This window comes from Anopheles coustani, chromosome 3 (genome assembly GCF_943734705.1).
Source record: "Anopheles coustani chromosome 3, idAnoCousDA_361_x.2, whole genome shotgun sequence".
NCBI lineage: Eukaryota > Metazoa > Arthropoda > Insecta > Diptera > Culicidae > Anopheles > Anopheles coustani.
In genome coordinates this window covers 35,494,466-35,515,890 of record NC_071288.1, presented here as the reverse complement: position 1 = coordinate 35,515,890, position 21,425 = coordinate 35,494,466, and the positions used below count along the sequence as shown (strand labels likewise).

The 21,425-nt window shown below is 42.5% G+C and overlaps 2 protein-coding genes across 2 annotated transcripts; both read left to right on the top strand.

Moving 5' to 3' along the window:
• The first annotated feature begins 609 nt into the window (after positions 1-609).
• LOC131260063 (transient receptor potential cation channel protein painless-like) lies at positions 610-4,323 on the top strand. Its single transcript, XM_058261727.1, has 7 exons — positions 610-621; positions 993-1,211; positions 1,811-2,947; positions 3,128-3,674; positions 3,752-3,882; positions 3,953-4,062; positions 4,128-4,323. The coding sequence occupies exons 1-7, from the start codon at positions 610-612 to the stop codon at positions 4,321-4,323; spliced, it is 2,352 nt and encodes a 783-aa protein (XP_058117710.1).
• A 6,178-nt stretch (positions 4,324-10,501) lies between these two features.
• On the top strand, positions 10,502-18,693 carry LOC131258742 (transient receptor potential cation channel protein painless). The gene is made up of 6 exons (XM_058260119.1): positions 10,502-10,546; positions 10,647-10,832; positions 13,703-15,566; positions 17,253-17,383; positions 17,448-17,548; positions 17,661-18,693. Exons 1-6 carry the CDS (start codon positions 10,502-10,504, stop codon positions 18,097-18,099), a joined length of 2,766 nt encoding a protein of 921 aa, XP_058116102.1. The 3' UTR covers positions 18,100-18,693.
• Positions 18,694-21,425: the final 2,732 nt, after the last annotated feature.

Sequence of the window (21,425 nt, the reverse complement as noted above, 5' to 3'; positions counted from 1 at the left end):
ATTAAACTGGATTTTGTTTTTCCTAGTACGTCACATTTGTTAATTACCGTATCATCAGTTGAACTATGTACAGTGAGATTCGGTTAGAAGAGCAACAACATTGCGATAATGTTAATAATAACCCTGTAATTGTGATCTGACCAGGTGTTGGGGATACAAATTATGTATAAAATTTTCTGCCATATGTTGAAAATATCGTCCGAAATGTTCACGATGAAAAAAGGAATAAAACGGATTCAAACCTCTTTCTTAAGGACATAACTTTTGGCCCATTTTGCTCTGAGAACTTGACTCATTTGAAAGAAAAAGGAATTTTAGCGCATCACAAAGGATGTAAATATTATTATTAATTACTTTTTTATCATGAATCACACAGACAATCTTCGAAACATTTCTGAAAAACAGGATTCTGATACATTTGGTCAAAACTTTTAAATTCTAAGTAGTATTATTGCATCTAAAGTAACATGCGCTGCTCAAAAAATGGGAAAATTAAATTATTTGTGCGCTCATAGTGACGAATGCGGGCATGACGGTTTCAGATTCATAGAACAATTAATGATTCACGTGTTGCAAAATAAAAATTCGCAAATAAACGAAAAACCTGAAATGGTAGATGAGGTAAATAAACCACGTAGAAAAAGTTCCCTTTGCCATTTTTAGCAACAATTATAATATACAGTAGTGAATCAGTTATTTGCTTTGTTACATACATCATAATCAAATACATGAATAATGCTGGCCAGAAAAAAAACCTTCAATGCGATAGTTCGGTAGAAGCAATGAGTGAAATTAAATTTCAGTTCAGTTGAAGCCTTGAAGCAGTTGGTTTGGTTAGTGAAAGTTGCTGGAGGAAGGAACTACACTTTGTAGGGAACGAATTTGGAGCATTGCATTGGTACGGTTTGCTTCTTTCGGAATCAGTGTTGGATAGATAAAGCAGTTATGAATTTTATACTTTTAAAGTGACAAATCACGTTTATCGATTTTAGGCACTAAAGAAGCAAAAAAAACTAGATAGTACGAGTGTCGGTACGATGGTTGAAAGGGCTGAAGAATTTGACTTAAACGCATTGGAACGGGGTGAGAACATAGACGTCAATCATCGGGAAGATGGATCCTACTATTCCAGATTCGAGAATGCTTGCAAATCCCCTGGAGCGGGAAAAGAAATTAAATCACTCATCAGCCGAGGGGCCAAAGTGAACGAGGTACGTACCGATTAATTATCAGTTTGGTTGAAATTGGTGAAATAAGCACATTGTGCGGTCCGCGATTGCCAAACTGGTTAGAAAATCGGCCCATAAGCGCCGAGGCTCACCACCTCGACGGCGTGGGTTCGAATCCCCACCGAGATCGGATCCTCCCCTGTACGAGACGACTGCGCGGTTGACAAAAATTCAAAATTTTTGCAGTTGTCATGAAGTTATAGCAAGTTTTTACATGGCAGATTGCTGGAACTCTTGCTGGAACTACATGATAGCAGCAAAAATTTAAATTTCTGTCAACCGGGTGACTATCCACGTACACATAGAGAAAAAGTTTAGTAAGCCCTTAACGGGCAGGCATGACCAACTAGGTCGTTACGCCAAGAAGCAGAATCACATTATTAGCTAGCGAAGCAGTGAAAAAAAATGGCACAATTGAATTGAAAGTCTGAACATTGGTTTAACTCTTTGTGATTATTCATCTTTTTTAAGAGGAATAATTTTCGTAACAGTTGACGAACAACAATTATGCTTAATGTATTTCATAATGTGCGATAATGTATGAACAACGTTTGTGGATCAAATCTCTTGCCCATTTACAGATGAATCCAGAAACTGAAGAGTTTCCCATCCATCTCGTGGCTCAGAGCGGGGATCCATCTAACGTCGCGGCATTGCTAGAGCATGGCTCAACGAAAATCTACATCGATCAAGACCATCAGCACGATACGGCACTGTTCATAGTATTTCGCAGAATCAACAAGACCAATTTCGAATCGCATTTTGAATGCATCAAACATTTGCTGGCACATGGTGCCGATATTAACATGACTAACAAAGATAACATACCGCCTATCGCGTGTAGAAGTTTATCAAGCTTAGAACCGGCTCAACGAAATCAACTGATTGCTCATTGCCGCGACAAGGTAACGTTCTACGCCCGAGGGGACTATGGTCGGGAAAGGATGGTGAAAACATTTGGCGAGAGTCAGTTACCCCCGGGCGGCTGCCCCGATTATGGCGCGGAGCCCGTGACCGTTGGTCAGCTGCGTAGCTGGCTGTTCGGTGGAGAGGAGGATAAATTTCTGGGCAACTATCGACAAGCGACTGCTATCTATGGCAATTTTAAATGTCAGATAGTGAGAGAATTTCTTTTGATCTGCGCTAAGAAAGGATATGAGAAGACGATCACAGAGCTGATGAAGGAGAATGTTCACGACGTTGCACAGTATCGCAGTAAGCTGGTGGAGAAGTGTTCCATCTATGGAAACGATCGCATCATATCACTGCTTACGGTGGACACAGAACCCACTCCTCAAAGTGGAGACTTGCTGCATTCGATCATTCCTCTTATTACTGAAGACAGTGATGAATGTGCTCACTATCGTTGCGTAAAGGCTATTCTGAAGAATCGACTGATGGAACTCGATCGCGCGGACGTCATCGGCAACACTGCTCTACACTACGCTGTAAGGTACAATCTCAGCAACGTCCAGAAAATGTTGTTGAAGAGTGGCGCCTACGTCGGTGTAGTGAACAAGTTCGATGAGCTTCCGATTGCCGAGATGGATCCAACAACGCTGGAAGATCACCTGGATAGCTGTGTGACGTGTGAACAGGTCATCATCGGCGACAGGCAGTACGAGATAAACGTTGATGTGAAGAATTTTGTTCCACCAATCCACAAAGTAACCGGTACCAGCAATGTGCACGCTTCGGAGAATGATGAAATGCGTTGTGTAATTGAATTGGGGAAGATGGCCAACATGAAACATCTACTTCGGCATCCCGTGGTGCTCACGATCCTGTTGGCAAAATTCAGCAAGCTACGATGGCTTCTGTTGGTAAACTTATTGGTTTGCTCCTGTTTCTACGCCGGCTCCATCTTAACCATGGCATTTGACTTTGGCTCATTCCAGTGCATGGTCAACGCTTTCTTGTTCGTACTGTTCGTTTGTATTTTCTTTCACGATGTCCTCATTCTGGTTGGCAACAGGAAGATGGTAAAATTCCGCAAATCGTTGCAAACAGTGTGCCATGTCTGTTTCAACTTCATCCTTCTTTGCGCTCCGGTGGCATTTCCCAGCTGCCTACGTTATCGATGGATACCGGCGTTTATCATTCTCTGGCGAGCGACCCAATGGACTGCGCTGTTGGGAACACTCTCGATACTTTCGTGGTCCATATCGTTGGTCATGTTTAAGACGGTCGCGAAGAACATCCTAAAGTTTTTGGCCCTTTACTTCGTGCTGATCGTTGCTTTTGCATTGGGTTTTAACATATTGTGTTCCCCGATGGGTTCAAACGTATCCGTTGCAGAACCTTTAGCACGTAATGTTTCGTTGAATTTGACGGAGAATAGAAACTTCTCGGTGGATACGATTGAGTTAGCAGACACGGACGAAGATTCGAACAATCTGCTGACCATTTCATCTGCTCTGCTGAGCGTTTCATTGATGATTATGGGTATGTTAAAATATTTTAAATCACATGTAACCAATTGGGATGCAATGACAATGCTTTTCATTCAACACCATTTTCAGGTAATGTGGAGACGGATGATATTCAACCGAACCAACACGTCGGGCGATACATTTTCTTCACCGTATTTCTGTTTGCTATGCCACTAGTTTTGTTCATATTAATGAATGCCTTGGCGGTGACCGACACAACGGTATTTCATTGCGTAAAATGTAGAAACGATCGAGGTCGTATTCTGATGATCTCTCAATTTTCTCCAACAGTCCATCTTAGAGGAGGCTGAATTGATTTCCATCGCCAAAACTGCGTCCGTAATTCACAAATACGAACATTTGGGCAGCTTCTGCATCGGAGGAAGCTCACCAATGCTGAAGTGAGTAAGATCGGATTGCCACGTAATGTGCGATTAATAATTTTTTTTATTGCTGTTTTTTGCAGAATATTTTCCAACAATGCCGAGACTCATTTTTGCCACATTAAAATCAATCGGTACCAAAAGATGTCAAACCAGCAGACGTGGGCCAGCCTCTCGGAGTTAATATTTTGCCAGGATCTAGTCAGCAAGCGGGACACAAAAGTGATGCAAATCTTATCCAATTCTAGAAATCCTACAAAAGGGAAAGCCGATGAGTAGGTGCTGGTTGTTTGCATGAAATGTCGATGGTTGTGAATGCTATTCAAGCGCAACTTAATCCGACTGGATGCAATGGTTTTTTTTCTTTTCTTCATTTACCCTTTTAAACAAATCTTAGTTTTGCATTAAGAAGCTTACCCATAAAATAGAACAGAAGCTTGAAAATTTAAAATATGCAGTTACCAGTTACCACTACAGGTAACCAAGGCTCTCACCACCTGTCAACAGCTCAACCGAGACCGGGTCCTCCCCTGTCCTGTACGAGAGAGGACTGGCTATCCACGTACACATAGTGGGTAAAAGTCTCGTAAGCCCTTAACGGGCAGGCATGACCAAACAAGGTCGTTTACACCAAGAAGAAGAAGTTTAGTTGGGGGTGTGCCCATGGCGCAGCGGTAGCGCGAGGAAACACCACGCCACAGGTGTGGGGATCGAATCTCGAGTCTGGCACCCCTCAGGTATTACGAAAAAGGCTGACCACCTATCTATAATATACCGTCTTTCGGTAACCGAAACTCTCTTCGGAGAGAGGCCTTCGATATCTAGGGGATATCGTGCCACATAAAAAAAGTTACCGGCACTGAAAAGTGCCCTTGTTTGTTTGTTTTTCGATTAATATTTTTTTTCCTCATCAACACACTACACTGCTAATAGTTTTGGTATCTTTTTTTAAATATTCATTACGTGATTTACTTATGGATTGCAAAAAAACAACACATGTTTATTTCTAGAAAATGTGTTTAAAACAATATTGACAAGCTAAAGTATCCACTTCAAAATTTTGAGTTTTTCATAAACTTTAACATTAATCGCTAACCGTTTTGACGCGTTTTAATATTTTATAGGTTTGATACCACCCTTTCTGACAAATCGGACATCCATACAAGTATGATAACGTATTTAATTCATGTTTTATTTTAAATATACAAGTTGTTAATCTCATTGATATGAGTATCTTCTTAATTTGAGTGTTCCATAGCATAAAATATGTCTTTCTGGTACTTATCAACATTAACGTAACTCATAAAAAGTACGAAATCATCAAGGCAGTAGTAGAAAAAATGATAATCATATTTCAAACGGACGGATCGGTGGTGGATCGCCCTAGCAGATGGGGACAAGCGAAGCACAGATGCACGTATGGACCTCAAGATCATCCATGAGGTCGAACAAAATCTGAAAGTAACGGTCAGGGAGATCTTGAAAACACTTCAGCCATCAGTTTCCGAAAGAACTATCCGTCGCCGGCTTGTTGCATACGGGTTGCAGAGCAGATTTGCTAGGAGGCGCCCTTATATCAACAAGGCCAATAAGGCGTCTTAAGTTCGCTCAGGAGCATGTTGAAACGAAGTCTTTCTTCCCGTCTTGTCGGACAAAACTGTTGAAATGGCCTCCTCAGAGCGCGAAAGTAAGCCTCATTAAGAATTTGTGGGCAATTCTCGATGGTACATAGTGAAGAACATGCCAAAGCGTCTTCAGCACGTTCTAAAAGTAAAAAGAGAACAGATTGAATATTAAAATGCATTTATTACCATTTATTTTTATGCATACTAATGAAATGAAAAGTGGGGACTTTATCTTATCACTACATACAAACTTTTATAATTTTTTCTAGAAATAAAAATGTGGATTTTTCCGCAATATATACAGTGACCGGCACGGAAAAGTGCCCACCTCGATTTTTTTTCATTTTCGCTCAATATCTTTTTCTTAATCCAACTAAATACACTCCAAATATTTTTTGTATCTCGTTTTATATGTTCTTTATGAGATTCACCTATGAGCTAGCGACAATAAACAAATGTTAATTTTGAGAAAAAAATTATTAAAAACTTGTACCAAAAAAGCAGTGACAAGGAAAAGTGCCCACTTCAGTTATTCATTAGTATACATAAAAATAAGTAATAATAAATGCATTTTGATATTTTTTAGTGTTCTCTTTTAGCTTTTAGAACCAGCTGAAGGCGCTTTGGCATGCTTTCTACTAGGATTTTTAGTTTTTGGAGATTTTATTCTTCTCAAGCGCGCATTAGAGCATCAAAATTGTCGTTTTTATTCGATACATCAGTTTTGTCCACCCTGGCATCGAGAATTGCCCACAAATTCTTAACCTCCGGGCTCTGAGGAGGTCATTTCAACAGTTTTGTCCGACAAGACGGGAAGAAAGACTTCGTCTTCTTGACAGTATGTCGAACTTGGCCCCGCCGGGCCGCGTGAAACTTGCCCCCGCCGGGAGAACGAACTTCTCTTCAAGGCCCGTCAGGATCAGTGAAATCTCCAGATTTTGTTGCAGGATGTTTATGTTTATATTGTAATCTGCAGTTTTAACACCGTTAATGTTCCCAAGGCTCCCCACTCCACTGGACGAAAAACAACACCAGACCACCATATTGCCTCCTTCATGGCATACTGTGCCCTGTATGTGGCGAACCTGCAGCATTGCCTCCTTCGATCTGCGCTGTATACGTTCATGCCATCTTCGATTATAAAGTTCAAATTTTGATTCGTTAGACCACAGAACCGTTTTCCAGTACTCTAGAGGCATAGCAGCATGTTCCTCAGCGAGCTTAAGACGCTTGGCCTTATTGGTCATGTCCATATAAAGAAGCCTCCTAGCAAGTCTGCTCTGTAACCCGTATGCAACAAGCCGACGACGGATAGTTCTTTCGAAAACTGATGAGTGAAGTGTTTCCATGACCTCTCTGACAGTAACTTTTGGATTTTTTTGATTTCACGAATGATCTTAGTGTCCATGCGTGCATCTGTTTTGCACATGTCTCCCCTAGGGCGATTCGCCCACGTTTAAAATTTCATTGTGATTTTTCCGACCGCTGCCTTGTGGATTTCGTGCTTTGAATGAATTACTTTAATGTAAATGAGTGTCATAAAACATATTTTATGCAATGTAATTTATTGTAACACTCAAATTAATGAGATACCAAAACCTGATATTAACAAATTGTATATCTACAACCAAACATGAATAAAACACGTGATCATACATGTATTAATATCAGAAATGGGGCTAACAAACCTAAAAAATATTAAAACGCAATAAATTGGTTAGCCCTCAATGGAAAAGTTTATGCAAAACTCGAAATTTCAAAGTGGGCACTTTTTCTTGTCACTGCTTTTTTGGGTACTAGTTTTTAATAATTTTTTTCTCAAAATTAACATATGTTTATTGTCGCTAGCTCATAGGTGAATCTCATAAAGACCATATAAAACGAGATACAAAAAATATTTGCAGTGTATTTAGTTGGATAAAGAAAAAAATATTGAGCGAAAATCAAAAAATTTCGAGGTGGGCACTTTTCCGTGCCGGTCACTGTATTTGAATCTCATAAAGAATATGTAAAACAAGATACTACAATTATTTGTAGAGTAATTAGTTGGATTATTAAAAAGTCTTCGAGCGAAAATCAAACAACTTCGAGGAGGGAACTTTTACGTACCGGTCACTGTATGTGTGGTAAAAAATCACGGTGTAATCACGGTAAAAAAATTGTTGCTCAGAGGAATGTTCGAAGTTTTTTTTGCAATAAAGTAGGAACACGTAGAAAATGACCTCGCGCCGGATACCTTAAACGATGATTTAATGTTTTCAACTGTCTTAAACTTGTTGATTCTTTTAAATAAAAAAAAAATTTCTTTGTAAATACGATAGAAAAAGTGTTTACAAAAACTATACGAGGACGTCGCCTGGTATTGAACACCTCGCAAAACATTTACAATCGTCATTTTTCGGAAAAAACAAGCGTGACATCGTGAACAAATTCAATAAGAATTGAGATGGGTTTTTCGTACGTAGCACTTAAATTTTAATCAGATTAAAAAATTAAGATCAGATCAGGCGAGATGGATTTGAACCGCGGCCTGGACTTTCCCGACCCCTGCGCTAGATCGATATGACGAGCAGTACTAGGGTTATTTCCGTCCGTGAGAAAACAGTAGATTACCCGAATTATGAGAGCCGGTTGAAGGTTACCGAACCTGCTTGCTTGCCAAAAGATGTGATCATAACTTTCAATTGATTAGACTTCGTCAAAATGTTAGAACCCTCTGCAATCGCAAAAATCGTAACTTCAATCACGACCCCTAATCGTAAAAAACCGATCATTAAGTAACAAATACTCGATCGTTTTTATTGAAATCGTCCGCAATCCATCCGATAGAGTCTTCTAGAGGTAAATTTGTCGAACAGTTGAGTTAACGAGTGGCGGTAAAGATCATTTACATTTAACGACTTCTTTCGGATTAGCGGCCAATGTATTAGAGACACCAGCTGGGTCACCTCATACCGCACTGTAAGCTTTGAATAGCTAACCGACATTAGGCCTACGTAAAATAATTCAAAATACAATCTAAAGGAAATCGAATGGGCGCATCAGATTCCCGATAATGTACTTTCACTGTTTCATCAACGGAACGGAAATCTCATTGGCTCAACGAACTCTGCTCTGCCTTCAAAGTAATCGTGTTATGTCTATTGCATACCCACAAGGCGCGATTCTGGATTTAATATCGTTGCATACAATTTTTTTGTTTCTGGTAACAAGAAACGGTATAGCATGTTTATTTAAAATAAATAATTTTAAACGTCTATTGAAATTTTGATGAAACACCATTTGTGTTCCCTTTCAGTAAAACACGAAGTAAATCATTGCTTAGACGACGGTTCAGACTATGCGCTGATTGATGGGAAACAGTTGATTGAATTTTGTTTCAGCATAAGCCATACCCAGAGGCGATCAAGTCATACGACTAGTAACGTTTAAAATTAGGTGAGGTCAGAATCGCAAATGTTATCAAAATAACGAAATGTATATTTTCTCTCTGCCGACGAAACAACACTTCCACTCGGAACAGCATGGTACAGGAGACTGGCGACGTCAACAAGTGGCATTCTGTCCCTGTCCCATTAAGATGCTGCGTTGGAGAGAAAAAAACCAAAGATCAAGTGAAAGGCAACATCTCCGTCGGTTGCGGTCTGCAACTGTAGTATGTTTATCGTAAGGGAGGAAATAAAACAAGGAAAACATATATTAGAAAGAAGCAAAACGATCCGTCCGCTCGCCGATTTGCTTCTTTGGTGGTGTAGGTTTTATCTCGTGCGGTCGCCCTAAAGTCATGACGCAGCATCCACTGATTCATAGCGCTGGAACTGGACAAACGACTTTTTTAATTCAACCAATCGATGGGTCCACCACCATTCCGCTTCCCCTCGACACCCGTTTGCCCTTTGTGATCGGTTCGAAAACGCATCTTCTAAGCGCCGCCGAGCAGGGAGTTTCCGTTGTCACCAACCCTGCCCGACTCGATTGTCCGACTTTTCCGGTCAAACGAGTGCATCATCCATGGTGGGTCCTATCACATCACGATCGAGGCAGCACTCCACAATGAATCCAATATGCCGCCCATGGCAGGCAGTTTCTACACACACCGATGCGTGTTCCAAAGCCGCCGCGGGGTCACATATCGAGTCCGTGCTCCTCACACGCGCGCAAAGCGACAGTTTAGCGTGGGTTAGCTGGTCCGTTGGTTCGGGGGTTCGGATGGATTACCGCTGGTAGTCGTTCCCCGATCGTCCATAGTAGCGGTTGGTTGGAGTCAGTGTTCAAATTTCGTCTGGTCAGCGATTCAGTTCCGCCTAATTGGGCCCCGGTGGAAGTGCAAGTCGTGACGATCGCTGCTGCCAATCCTGGAGCAAAAGTGACAGTATTTGGGATAGGGGGGAAAAATACTGGCGGACATTTGCATATGAAACGAATAACTGCAATCAAGCTGGCCCCAGCCCGTGCCCCTTGTGGTGACAATTGTACAGAGTTTGGGTTTCGGGTCGACTAACAGCGAGGCGTACGATCGCCACAAACGTTGACTGGACCGTGTCCACATATGGAACTGTTCACTTCCCGTCACGCCACTGCCATGTGTCGATGTAGTCGCGTAGGTTTGTGACTGCCGTCATCGTCTTCGTTGTCGTCGTTTCGTACAACGCACCATAGCAATTAATACCCCAAAAATCGTGCCAGCAGCGAGATCGCGGAAGCAGCGGAAATCGTTCCAGTGCTGTACCCCGTTTCAGTGATTCTTTTAACCAGTGAAGGGTGTCTTTAGCGTCGGTGGACTCGTCCCTATCGTTTGCCGTGATTTATCAGGTTATCCCGTGCCCACAGCAATGGCATCACAAAAATTCCTACATCTGAGCCTAACCAGCCCGCAGGTAGGTGAAACGAACCACCTACTGATTGAGGGGATGCAGCAAATCGATTTTCACCGTCACAGCTAAGACAATGTCCAAAATCCGTTCGTTCCGTTTACAGCTTGCACTGAGGGCGAGCTTCGAGGCGCACGAGCTAACGGAGTTCCGGCGCGCGCTCCGGAATGGGGCCGGCGTGAATGTGCGCGATCGGGATGCCACGTACTCCATCTTCGAGCAGGCTTGCCGTACACCCGGAAAGAAAGATTTCATCAAGGCTTGCATCTACCATGGAGCCCTTGTGGCGGAGGTGCGTATGTTCGCTCGGATAAACCCCAACTCTACGGTGAACGAAGAAGTTACTAACCCTCGCAAGTGTAGCACACCCTTAATCCGCCCCTCATCACGCTCCGTGCCAGACTGAGCAAAGTGTCTCGAATTGTCTCGATCCAGTTTGGGTCGAGACCCCCTCCCCCCTCGGAGGGTGTGGTGGGTGTAGGCAGAAAAATTCTTCTTACGAAAATCGGCCCGTAATGGAACTGGGTGGTGGTCAAAAGTAAACACTACTATCTAAACTAACCGGTCGTTATGGTTTGAAACAGCTGCAAACATTTGTTCAGCTACCAGGCCCTGGGTTCGATATTTGTACGCCGGTCGGAGCCGAAGAAAATTATTAGTTTACACTTGAAAAGCCGAAGAGATCGGTCCTCCCTGATCCCGCCTGCGTTTACCATCTTTGGCTTCCCCGATAACGCCCAGCGTTGAGTATGATCAAGTGGATTGGAAGGAACATTTATTGAAGAAATGCAAAGAAAAGCGGTGGATGTTTAAGATGACTCTGCACCCATCGAATGGGAATGAACAATGTATTAGTGGGACTGCAACAATGGAAGTGGTGTGTGTCTCGAGCAGGAATGCGTCAATGCAAATAATTTCTCATTCAGTACCACGAATACAGCATTTCAAATATTGCATAAGGGCTGTATTAAGTTGGTTTTAATAACTCCTAAAATTAATTAAAAGTATAATACACACTAGTATAATAGCAATATCGTCAGGGGCTTAACTGGTTAACTGAAGAGACAGTCGTCCGTACAGGTGCCGTATGAATCAGCAGCTTAATGCGACGTTCGAAACATGAGCACCAGCCCAGCGAGCGGTTTTTATGATGCAGTCAGCGAACTGGAAAGTACCCGTTCGTGGAGTGATTGGCACTGTTGTGATTTTTCTGGGTTGGGTTTGACGCAGAACTTGCGATAATTGTTGAACTCAACAAAGACTGTTCTGATTTTACAAATATAACCGTATGCAGTAAACAAACATGGTGTGGATTGGAAATGGTAAAATAAGAATGTTAGACTTGAACAAGTAGAGGTTGTTCGCTTCAGAACATGTTGTAACGCACATTATATTTTAACATTTTTTCATAGCCTTAGGGGTTCTGAAAACAGGTTTTGTTATCAGTATTGAAATGCATAGTTACGTGGATTTTTTGGGAACAACTTATGGTAACATTTTGGTTTTCAGATAAAGACTTGGTTTATTTTATTTATTTCCATTTTATATTTAGAATTATGAGGTCAAATCTGCAATTTTATGATACGCAGGATTTATGATAGGTAGAAATGGACGGAACGTTCCACGATGCACCCGTTTGATGATGAGCGACGGCTCTAGACCGGGTACGTCTGGTACTCGGAATTTGTTAATCTATGTACATGTATTGACGACCTAACAACGGTAGGAAGGATGATGTTTGGTGCGCTGTTGCCTCAAGGTAGACGAGTGGCGGTAGGGCTGGCGCCGGATTCTGTGTCTAGTCGAATGTCGTATGTCAATGGAAAAAAGACAGTCGAAACTTGCTCCTAATCTTCTTCTTCTTGGCGTAACGACCTTGTTGGTCATGCCTGCCCGTTAAGGGCTTACGAGACTTTTTACCCTATGTGTACGTGGATAGTCAGTCCTCTCGTACAGGGGAGGGGTCCGGTCTCGGTTGGGATTCGAACCCACGTCGTCGAGATGGTGAGCCCCGGCGCTCATGGACAGATTTTCTAACCATCGCTACCGCTCGGCTGTCGCGGACCTCCAATTGCTCCTAATGAAAAAATTAAAAACTTGGTACGGGAATGTAGTTGGGTAGCATAGGAACCTTGGAAACTCAGCGCTGATTTGGGATGTCACTAAATGTTTCCGAAACGAGCTACTTTTGTTCATGTATTATTGTGGCGTTTTCATAGTTTTTATCGTGTGATGGGTTGATGCAAACAAATTCAGGAGCAGGGAAGTCCATTAGTTGATGTGTGTTCCATGGATAAATCAAGTTTCGTTAACATTCAAAATCATTGAATAGAATAATGACACGTGCAAAAACCTAGCAGATGATTAATCGTTCTGAAAAAGACCATAGTGCTTCGCAGCAGTTTGTAAAAACATTCGTCAGGATATTTGGCTGGTTCCTTAGGTGTAATTCAAAAAGCTCCACCAGCAACTGGCTGGCCTCGGTTGCGGAACGTTTTATCCGATAAGGAAGCTACCTTTACCGCAGGTATGCAAGGGCCCCCCTTCCCCTAAATGTATGCAAAGCCTAAAACTGTTTGCCCCCCAATATACGGAATGAACGTGCCATCTATGGATTGAATGAAGCTCCATTCATTCATGTCTCGCGCCGTTCTGACGGTTGGATGGAGCAAAATGATACAGCACGTGGTAAAAAACCTGAGTTGATGAGATTGTTATTTTTGTATCAAGCATCATCATAGCAACCGGTGGCGGTCGCGCGGTTACAAATTCACAAACAAAACAAAAGAACGCGTACGGTAAGCGCCAGCCGCGTATACGCTTGTGTGTTAGTTTCTGTTCGGTTGACCGCGCACAAACATTATGCCGCATGTTTTTAATGGCATGGGGTCATTTGAGAATTGCCGCTACAGCTCTATCCGACCGGTGTGGTGTCAGTGGCAGTTTGTGAAGCGACCGAGGCGGACGTATAAAGTTACAAGTAATAAAAGTGACTTTTTTTTATTCGGATTATTCGCCTGAGAAAAATACGGCTAGCCTTGTGACTCAGCAGACGTGTACGTGCAAGATAATAGTGTTGTTTTTAGTCTCATTGTTCTACGATATAACGAATTCGGTTTGCAAAACTGATGAAATAATTTTACCGTGTTTACACTGTTGCAGGAAAATCCCGTATCCAAAGAGTATCCGATACACATTGCGGCTTTGTCGTTCGATAGCGAAAATCTCTCAGTGCTGCTCGAAACCGACCGGCTGTACGTGGACCAAAAGTACGAAGATCGGACGGCGCTGTATTTGCTCTGCGAGCAAATATCAGCTGATAACTGGCAGTCGGTGTTCGAGTGCCTAAAGCTACTGCTAAAGTATCAGGCCAACATAAACGCAACCAATGAGGCAAATGTGTCGCCGATAGCACTGCTGGCGAGCGGTAGTGACCCGTGGCGAAGGACCGTCGTCGAGTACTGCCTGAACAACTACAGCGTGAACGTTGATTTAAGGCGCGGCCAGGCCCGGAAGGCGATCGAGAAAAACTTTCCCAACCTGCACATCCCGGCGTACGACATGGAGACGGTGACGGTGGAGATCCTGCGCAGCAGACTATCCGCCGGGACGGAGGATGGATTTCTCGAGGAGTACGAAAAGTTTTGCACCCAAAGTGGCGAGCAAGGTATGCGGGAGGACGATCGCAAAGAATTGCTTGCGGTGGCCGTGCACCGTGCCAAACTGCAGGCGGCAAAGAAGTTGGTAGAGACGCAGCTGGAGGGAGGAAAATTCATCGGACCTTCGAAGCTACTGTCGGGGCTGCTGGCAAACTGCTGCATACGGGGTAATGTCCGTGTGCTGGAGTGGTTGCTGGAGATCATTCCGGCGCATGCGGTAGCGTTAGTAAACGAAGATCCGCTCCTTTCGATGCTCGTGAAAGAGATCGATGTGTACAAGGATAAAAACAAGTGCCCGTTCTTCCGCAGCATGGGCATCTTGCTGAACGACCCACGGATCGAGATCGACAAAATCGACGTCAAACAGTTCTCGGCGCTGCACTACGCGGTTAAGTTTAAGATCGATCACGCACAGGAACTGCTACTCGCCAAGGGCGCCTACGTCGGTGGGGAAGATTTGTACGGCGAGCTACCGATAAGCGACATGGATCCGTTCCTGCTCGAGAAACATCTGGACTCGTGCGTGTCGAGTAACGAGCGGAAACCTGGCGATGAAGACTACGAGCTGAAGTTCGACTTTTCAAACTTTGTCCCACCGAAGCACAAGCCGAACGCTAGCGAACCGGTGGGAAAATCTGTCAGCGCACTCCCGTACGAAGACGAAATGTTACCGATCGTGCGGATGGCACAATCGTCGGACAACAAGCGTTTGCTGCGCCATCCCGTCATATCGAGCATTTTGCTGATGAAATGGTACAAGTTGAGCATTTTCTTCTACCTGAATCTGCTGGTTTGCACCATATTCTTCGTATCGTTCATCTTCTTCGTAGTGTTCTGCTATGGGCGGGATGATGCCCCGTTCAAGGTACTATTTCGCGGGCTATCGCTAGTCGGACTGGTGTACCTTATTCTGCGCGAGCTGATACAATTCCTACTGAACATGCGCGTGTACGTGCGATCGGCCGAAAACTACATGGAGCTGCTGCTAATTTTCGCCTCCAGCACGGTGCTAATTTATGAGTTTGGCACCGAAACCCGGCGCGTCGCGTCTGCCTGTGTGATTTTGCTGTCGGCATTGGAGTTTACACTGCTCGTCGGCACCCTGCCCGTGCTCTCCATCTCAACGCACATGGTCATGCTGAAAACAGTGTCAAAAAACTTCCTCAAGTGCCTGGTGCTGTACTCGATCATTTTGCTTTCGTTTGCATTCAGTTTCTACACCCTGTTCCGGGTGAGCGACAACGGGAATGCAACGGCTACCGGCGCCCCAACAACCCAGGACAAGGCGGACGATGGCGAAGACGATCAGTTTAATCAGTTCGGCGAGATCCCGCTGGCCCTGATGAAGACGGCCGTGATGTTGACCGGTAAGTTGTGGTGGTGGGAAAGGGAATTCCTAACTACGCGCGCATGACATCAGCGTAAGCAGCAAATGACTGTACTGACGGATGCTTGCGATTGTGCATCTGTTTAAGATGTATCAGATACGGTGTGTGAAACCATCAATCGCGGGTACTATCTTCATTGTGGCAACACTGACCGACCCTGCTTGTTAGCCGTTTTACATTTTTAAATGCTTTTTCCTACAACATACTTGCATGAAAAAGATCACTGAAATGTGTAAAATAATAATTCTTTTTATAAAACAACGATGGTTTTAGAATCATGAAAGTAGTTGATCGCCCAAGATGGACGAATCTGCAGTTTTCTAAGCATTTTATATAGAAATTGCCAAACTCCATAGATTATTCGTGCACAATTTAATGCTTGCCTTATTATCCAGGTAGCAGAAACATCACATAAAGTAAACATGAGTAAAATGAAATAAAATGAAAGATAATAATCCAACAAAATGGCTCAATTTTGAAATAAAAAGTCATCATTCCCTTCGCGATGATTTGGTGAGTTATAATTCAACGCTTTTAACAATCTTTGAAATTGAGTAATTAAAATTAATTTGGGGGGTGCCCATGGCGCAGCGGTAGCGCGAGGAAACACCACGTCACAGGTGTGGGAATCGAATCTCGAGTCTGGCACCCTCCGGTATTACGAACGGCTGACCACCGATCTATAATATACCGCCTTTCGGTCACACAAACTCTCTTCGGAGAGAGGCCTTGTCCCACTAGGGGATGTCGTGCCACATAAAAAAAAATAATAATTTGAATTACGAACACTAGTTCATTTCGAACTAAATACGGGCTTAACTTTGTAAGTGTTTCAAACTCTTTATAAAGTTGATGTTCAAATTGTTCTTATAAGTGCTTTGCGTAGAACTTGTGGCTCTTATTGATTGACCTTTCAACCAGCTCTACCTTACCTCGCGGGTCTTTAACACGTTGACTGCCAAGCGTTTTTAGCACACTTTTTAAGAACAATCTTTTTTAATAAAATTTGCTTAAAACATTTATTAAATCAACGATTTTTGAAAGCTAAGCAAAAACTTAGCTTCTCAAAGAATTGACAAAAAATATTACTATAATTTTTATGTTGCATTTTCATTTATTTATGGATAAAACACTTTTTAGAACTTTTTAGAACTATCACCCACTTTTGGGTAATATGGCAGTCAACGAAAAAAATCGTCTTTCTTAGTTTTTGCCACTAGGTCAATCCTTAAGAAGTGCTCACGCTTATGTTTTGCTAAGTAAGCGTTTACTGACCGTGACTTATTCATCGTGTGCCTAATCACATCGTGTCCGTGACGGAGTTGTGTGAAGTGCTACCGAAATTGTGCTGCTGTCGTGAGCTATCTACTCTAGGACAATTGCCCACCTTTCAAGGTACTCATAATAGGTTATCTGACTCATCTACTGAGGATTGATTGCCAACTGTCCTGGTTCGGTTGTTGGTGGTCCAGAGCTGTTATTTTTCGCACAATTAGAACCAAAAAAAAAAAAAAAAATTAAGAAGTTTGAAAAAGAAAACCCAACGTACTGTATCTGTTCATAAAGTTTAAGTTTTCTTACTTGGCAGAAAATTATCTACTCATCTAATGGAAAATCAATAACAACAGGAAACTAAATGACTTTTTCATTACTTTATCATTTCAGGCGAATTTGAAGCCGCAAACATTAAGTTCCAGCAGTCGAGCTTGAGTTACATCATATTTGCGCTCTTTCTGTTCTTCGTGTCGATTGTTTTATTCAATCTGATGAACGGTTTGGCCGTGAGCGACACAACGGTATGTGCAAAAGTAAGGAATAGATCATTAGCTCTTATTTTAATGTATGCTGTTATTTTTGCAGACCATTAAAGCCGAATCTGAGCTCATCGGTATTGTTCAGAAAGTGTTTGTCATCTACAAGTATGAAAACGCGCTGAAAACATCCAAACCGATAAGGTTTATGTGAGTATCGTAAAGTACACGACATGGAATGTTTAGTCATTTTATATTTTTTAACTAGAAGTCAAAAGTAAAACTGTTATAATCTAACATTCTTTTCATTATTTTATGGCAGTATGGACTGGTTGTCGTGCCTGTTCTCTTCCAATAGCTTGCAGCTCTTCCCAAACCTCGTACCGCTGAAGTACATAACCATCAAACCGAACCAGTCTAACGCCATCCTGATCAAGTCATTGGTGGAGCGACAGGCAAGCAACAACCTGGAGAAAGGAGATGTAGAATTGGGCAAATACTCGGAAGCTGAGCGTTTACTATATCGAACCGACAAGTTCGGCAACGAGTGCTGCATAATGCCGTGCTTGAGGTACAACATGGATGGGAAGATTGTAAAATATGCTCTGGAAATTTTACACTCCCGACAGGAAAACGTTGGCTCGATCGAGTACAGGGTTTCGCGTATAGAACAGAACATCGATCGGTTGTTGCAGGAGCAAATTGAGATGAGAAAGATAATGCAGGGTATTGCGGAAGTGCTGCAGAAAGCGAAAATGTGACATAACAGGTACGATATCGGCGACACAGCATTTATGTTTGTACATTGTTGACCCTACTCATAATGGAATATGTACTTCCGTGCCGTTGAAACTTTGGTTGATACACGCTTCTCGCCTCTTCCATACATCACGATTAACGGGTAAACAATTCGAAAGCACGCACAAATGAACAAACCAAAGGAAATGATCCAGGGCATTAACATACCTTCTTGTTCGGGTGCCTAACGGTTGTATACTTTTGTTATACTTTTCTGACAGAATCTCACACGATATCGAATATCCGGTTTAACAATTGTCCACGATTCTCACAGAGTTGCAGCTAACCATACAATTATTTATTATCGCTATAACTTAACTAGTGCGCACTGGTTTTTGATAATCATTTGTTTCAACTATTTCATCATTACGACCAAACATACATACACCAAGATGATAGTGCTATCACGAAATGTGCTTTTAAAGTACGCTGGGTTGTGAAGAGAATCTCGGATCAATTACTTTTCGAATTTTGTATTAACTCAAAACTCAATGTTATTTGTAATAAATGTTAGAAAAAATGCACTAATAAAAAGTGTCATTACGTTGTAAGTTTGTTACGACCGAAAACAAGAAGAGGAAGATTCTTAGTAACGTAAAATGTTTAATATCAATCTCGGAAAGAAAATTCATTGCAGTTTCTTATGTTTGATGATAGTATTAGTTATTTGAATAAAGCAACTATTCATAAGCTTACCAAGAAACAATTTGATGCGCTTTTGCTTTTTCGCAGAAAAATGCACAAGAGTTTAAAAAGTGTAATGCAAATTTTATTTGAGAAAAGCTTTTTCAAATTCCTTGCGTGTTTCAGAGATTTGACTAATTTGATTGAAATAAGAAAATTTAATGGTAGAAAGATCGCTGAATTTCTTTACCATTTTCACTCAACACATTAACTCACGTTGACTGAAAAGCGTTTATCACACATTTTAGTACAATCTTTTTTAATAAAATTTGTTTATAACATTTATTAAACCAAATATTTTTGCAGGCTAAGTAAAAACTTCGCTTCCTAAAGAATTGATATTAAATATTACTATAGTTTGGATGTTGCATTTTCATTTATTTATGGGTCAAACACTTTTCAGAACTGATTTTTGCTGTCACCCACTTTTGGGTGACATGGCAGTCAACGTGTTAAAGCCGTGCACACCGATATGGTGGTAAGCACATCTGTTTGGCTTCGATCACGCCATATGGTATTAAATATACACACGTGCAACATCCTTCTTTTTTCATATACGTAAGATTGTTAGAATATAACAAAAAACCTTTTTGCTCCGGCCGAAGTTCCGAGCGTGAATCGTGTGGCTTGTAAGGTCTATTTTGTATTAATAATAGACTTTGAACCAGCGGGCTTTATTTTGAATCAACTTTGGCAAATCTTAAACCAGTAGTATCAGGCCCCTATAAAGTAAAACGCTTCGAGTTTTCACTAAAGAAGATTTACACTACCTAGTTAATTTGGTGAGCTCATAAGTAACTATGGCTTCAATCTAAAAAATAACGAATGTTAAACTTCGGCACAAGCTGGAGGCTGTTAGCAGAGACTGAAGACCAAGACTTGCTTCCAGCCTTTGAGGCGTTTTTGAATTTATCAGCTCTCTTAACGATTGTTGCACAATGAGACAGACTGTTGGTTTCTTTTTATCATTATGTTTCTGTTTATTCAAACCTTCTGTATGGGGCCTTTTCTGGTCATTTTTTCATAATCAGTCTTCCAATTTCGGCATTGTGACTCATTACTGCTTCGTGGGATTCATATCCGTCGACGTTCTGAATGTTTATGAATCTCAACAATTATTTTCTGTTAGGGGATTCGGCAGTGGTACGGTAAAGCCAACATATGAACTTCATTCAATGCAATCAAAGTACTAGGAAAGGCTAGTGACTATGATATCACAATATCTTGCAAAGATTATTGAAAAGATGAAATGCAAATATAACCATGATTACCATTTATAGCAGCACTTTGATAAATAATAGCTTGTGGTATTGGGAGCTTTGGTTTTCACTAAGTTTCAATAATTTAAACAAGCTAATTTTGCAAATAGGAATGTAATTCTCCATCAATTTATACTACGAGCTGATATACTACGCCATGATATCATTATGACTAACTTGCTTCCCACCAAACGTAACATCACTAAGAGATGCGTCAACCAATTTTATACCATTTCAGCATGGTAACTCTCGTATGCATCCTACTTCATGAATAATACCGCACCGAAAATATAGAGAATTGCTCCGAAGTGCAATGGATAAAAACCTGCCAACATTTGTTACTTTTTTTTTTATATGATCGACCTCTAAGGCGACCTCTCTGACCCTTTGTCCCCATCCCGCATGTGCACCAATAAGGTAGAGCTAGGATGGGAGGGTTTCGGAAGGACAAAAATCTCCTTTTACGGACGTTGTGGCACGCGACGATCCCCTGAAGGGGGAAAGCGAATGTCGCCGAGAGGCTTCTAGACAACCTTTGGATCAACAGACCAAAGTTATCCTGCTCTCGACGATGGACTCAAACGGGATACAATTGACATGGTTGCCCACCAATTGAATTACTCCCGTTTACTACCCCCTAAAAACCTTCCCGAAGCACTCGCTGGAAGCTCCCAGCATTTCCCCTCCCGACTTATCTCGGAGATATAGGAAGGACCTGTTCAGGTTGACGCCTCACATGGTTGCGTCGTCGCGAGCGGTTCCTCTGCGCCGGTTGTGGTGGCACTAGCTGTGCATTTGCAGTAGCGAGGTCGCGTCTGGCATCCTCCAGCTCCTGCTCGTTGACCGCCTCGAGCACGCGTAGCATCGCCTCGTTTCTACGCTCGAGCACTTCATGGTTTCTTCGTCGGACCGTCCTGTTCCGCAGCCGCCTAATGCGTTGGAGTAGATTCCGATGTTCTCTGTTCCAGGCTACTCTTGCATTAGGCGCCATTGCATGAAGCCGGGCAGCCAGAGCCGGTCGATGACTCGGGATGCCCCCAATCCGCCTGGGCCGACTCTGTCCCCGTCTCCCCGCCGCTTCCGCTGCGTCTGCTCTTGTCGCTGCTGCTGCTGCAGTAGCTCGTTGTTGCTGCTCGACTCGCCATTCGTGCTGTAGCACCCTGGTTATTTCCGAAGCTGCTGTTGCGACGCGATTCCACGACTCGCGACTATGAAGCATATACGCTTGCAGGTTGTCCGCTGAGACGGGGATCAGCCCGAACCCACACAGCAATCGGTTGCGAACCTCGTCGAACCTTGGGCATTCGAATAGCACGTGCTCTGCCGATTCGACGACCCCTGTACAC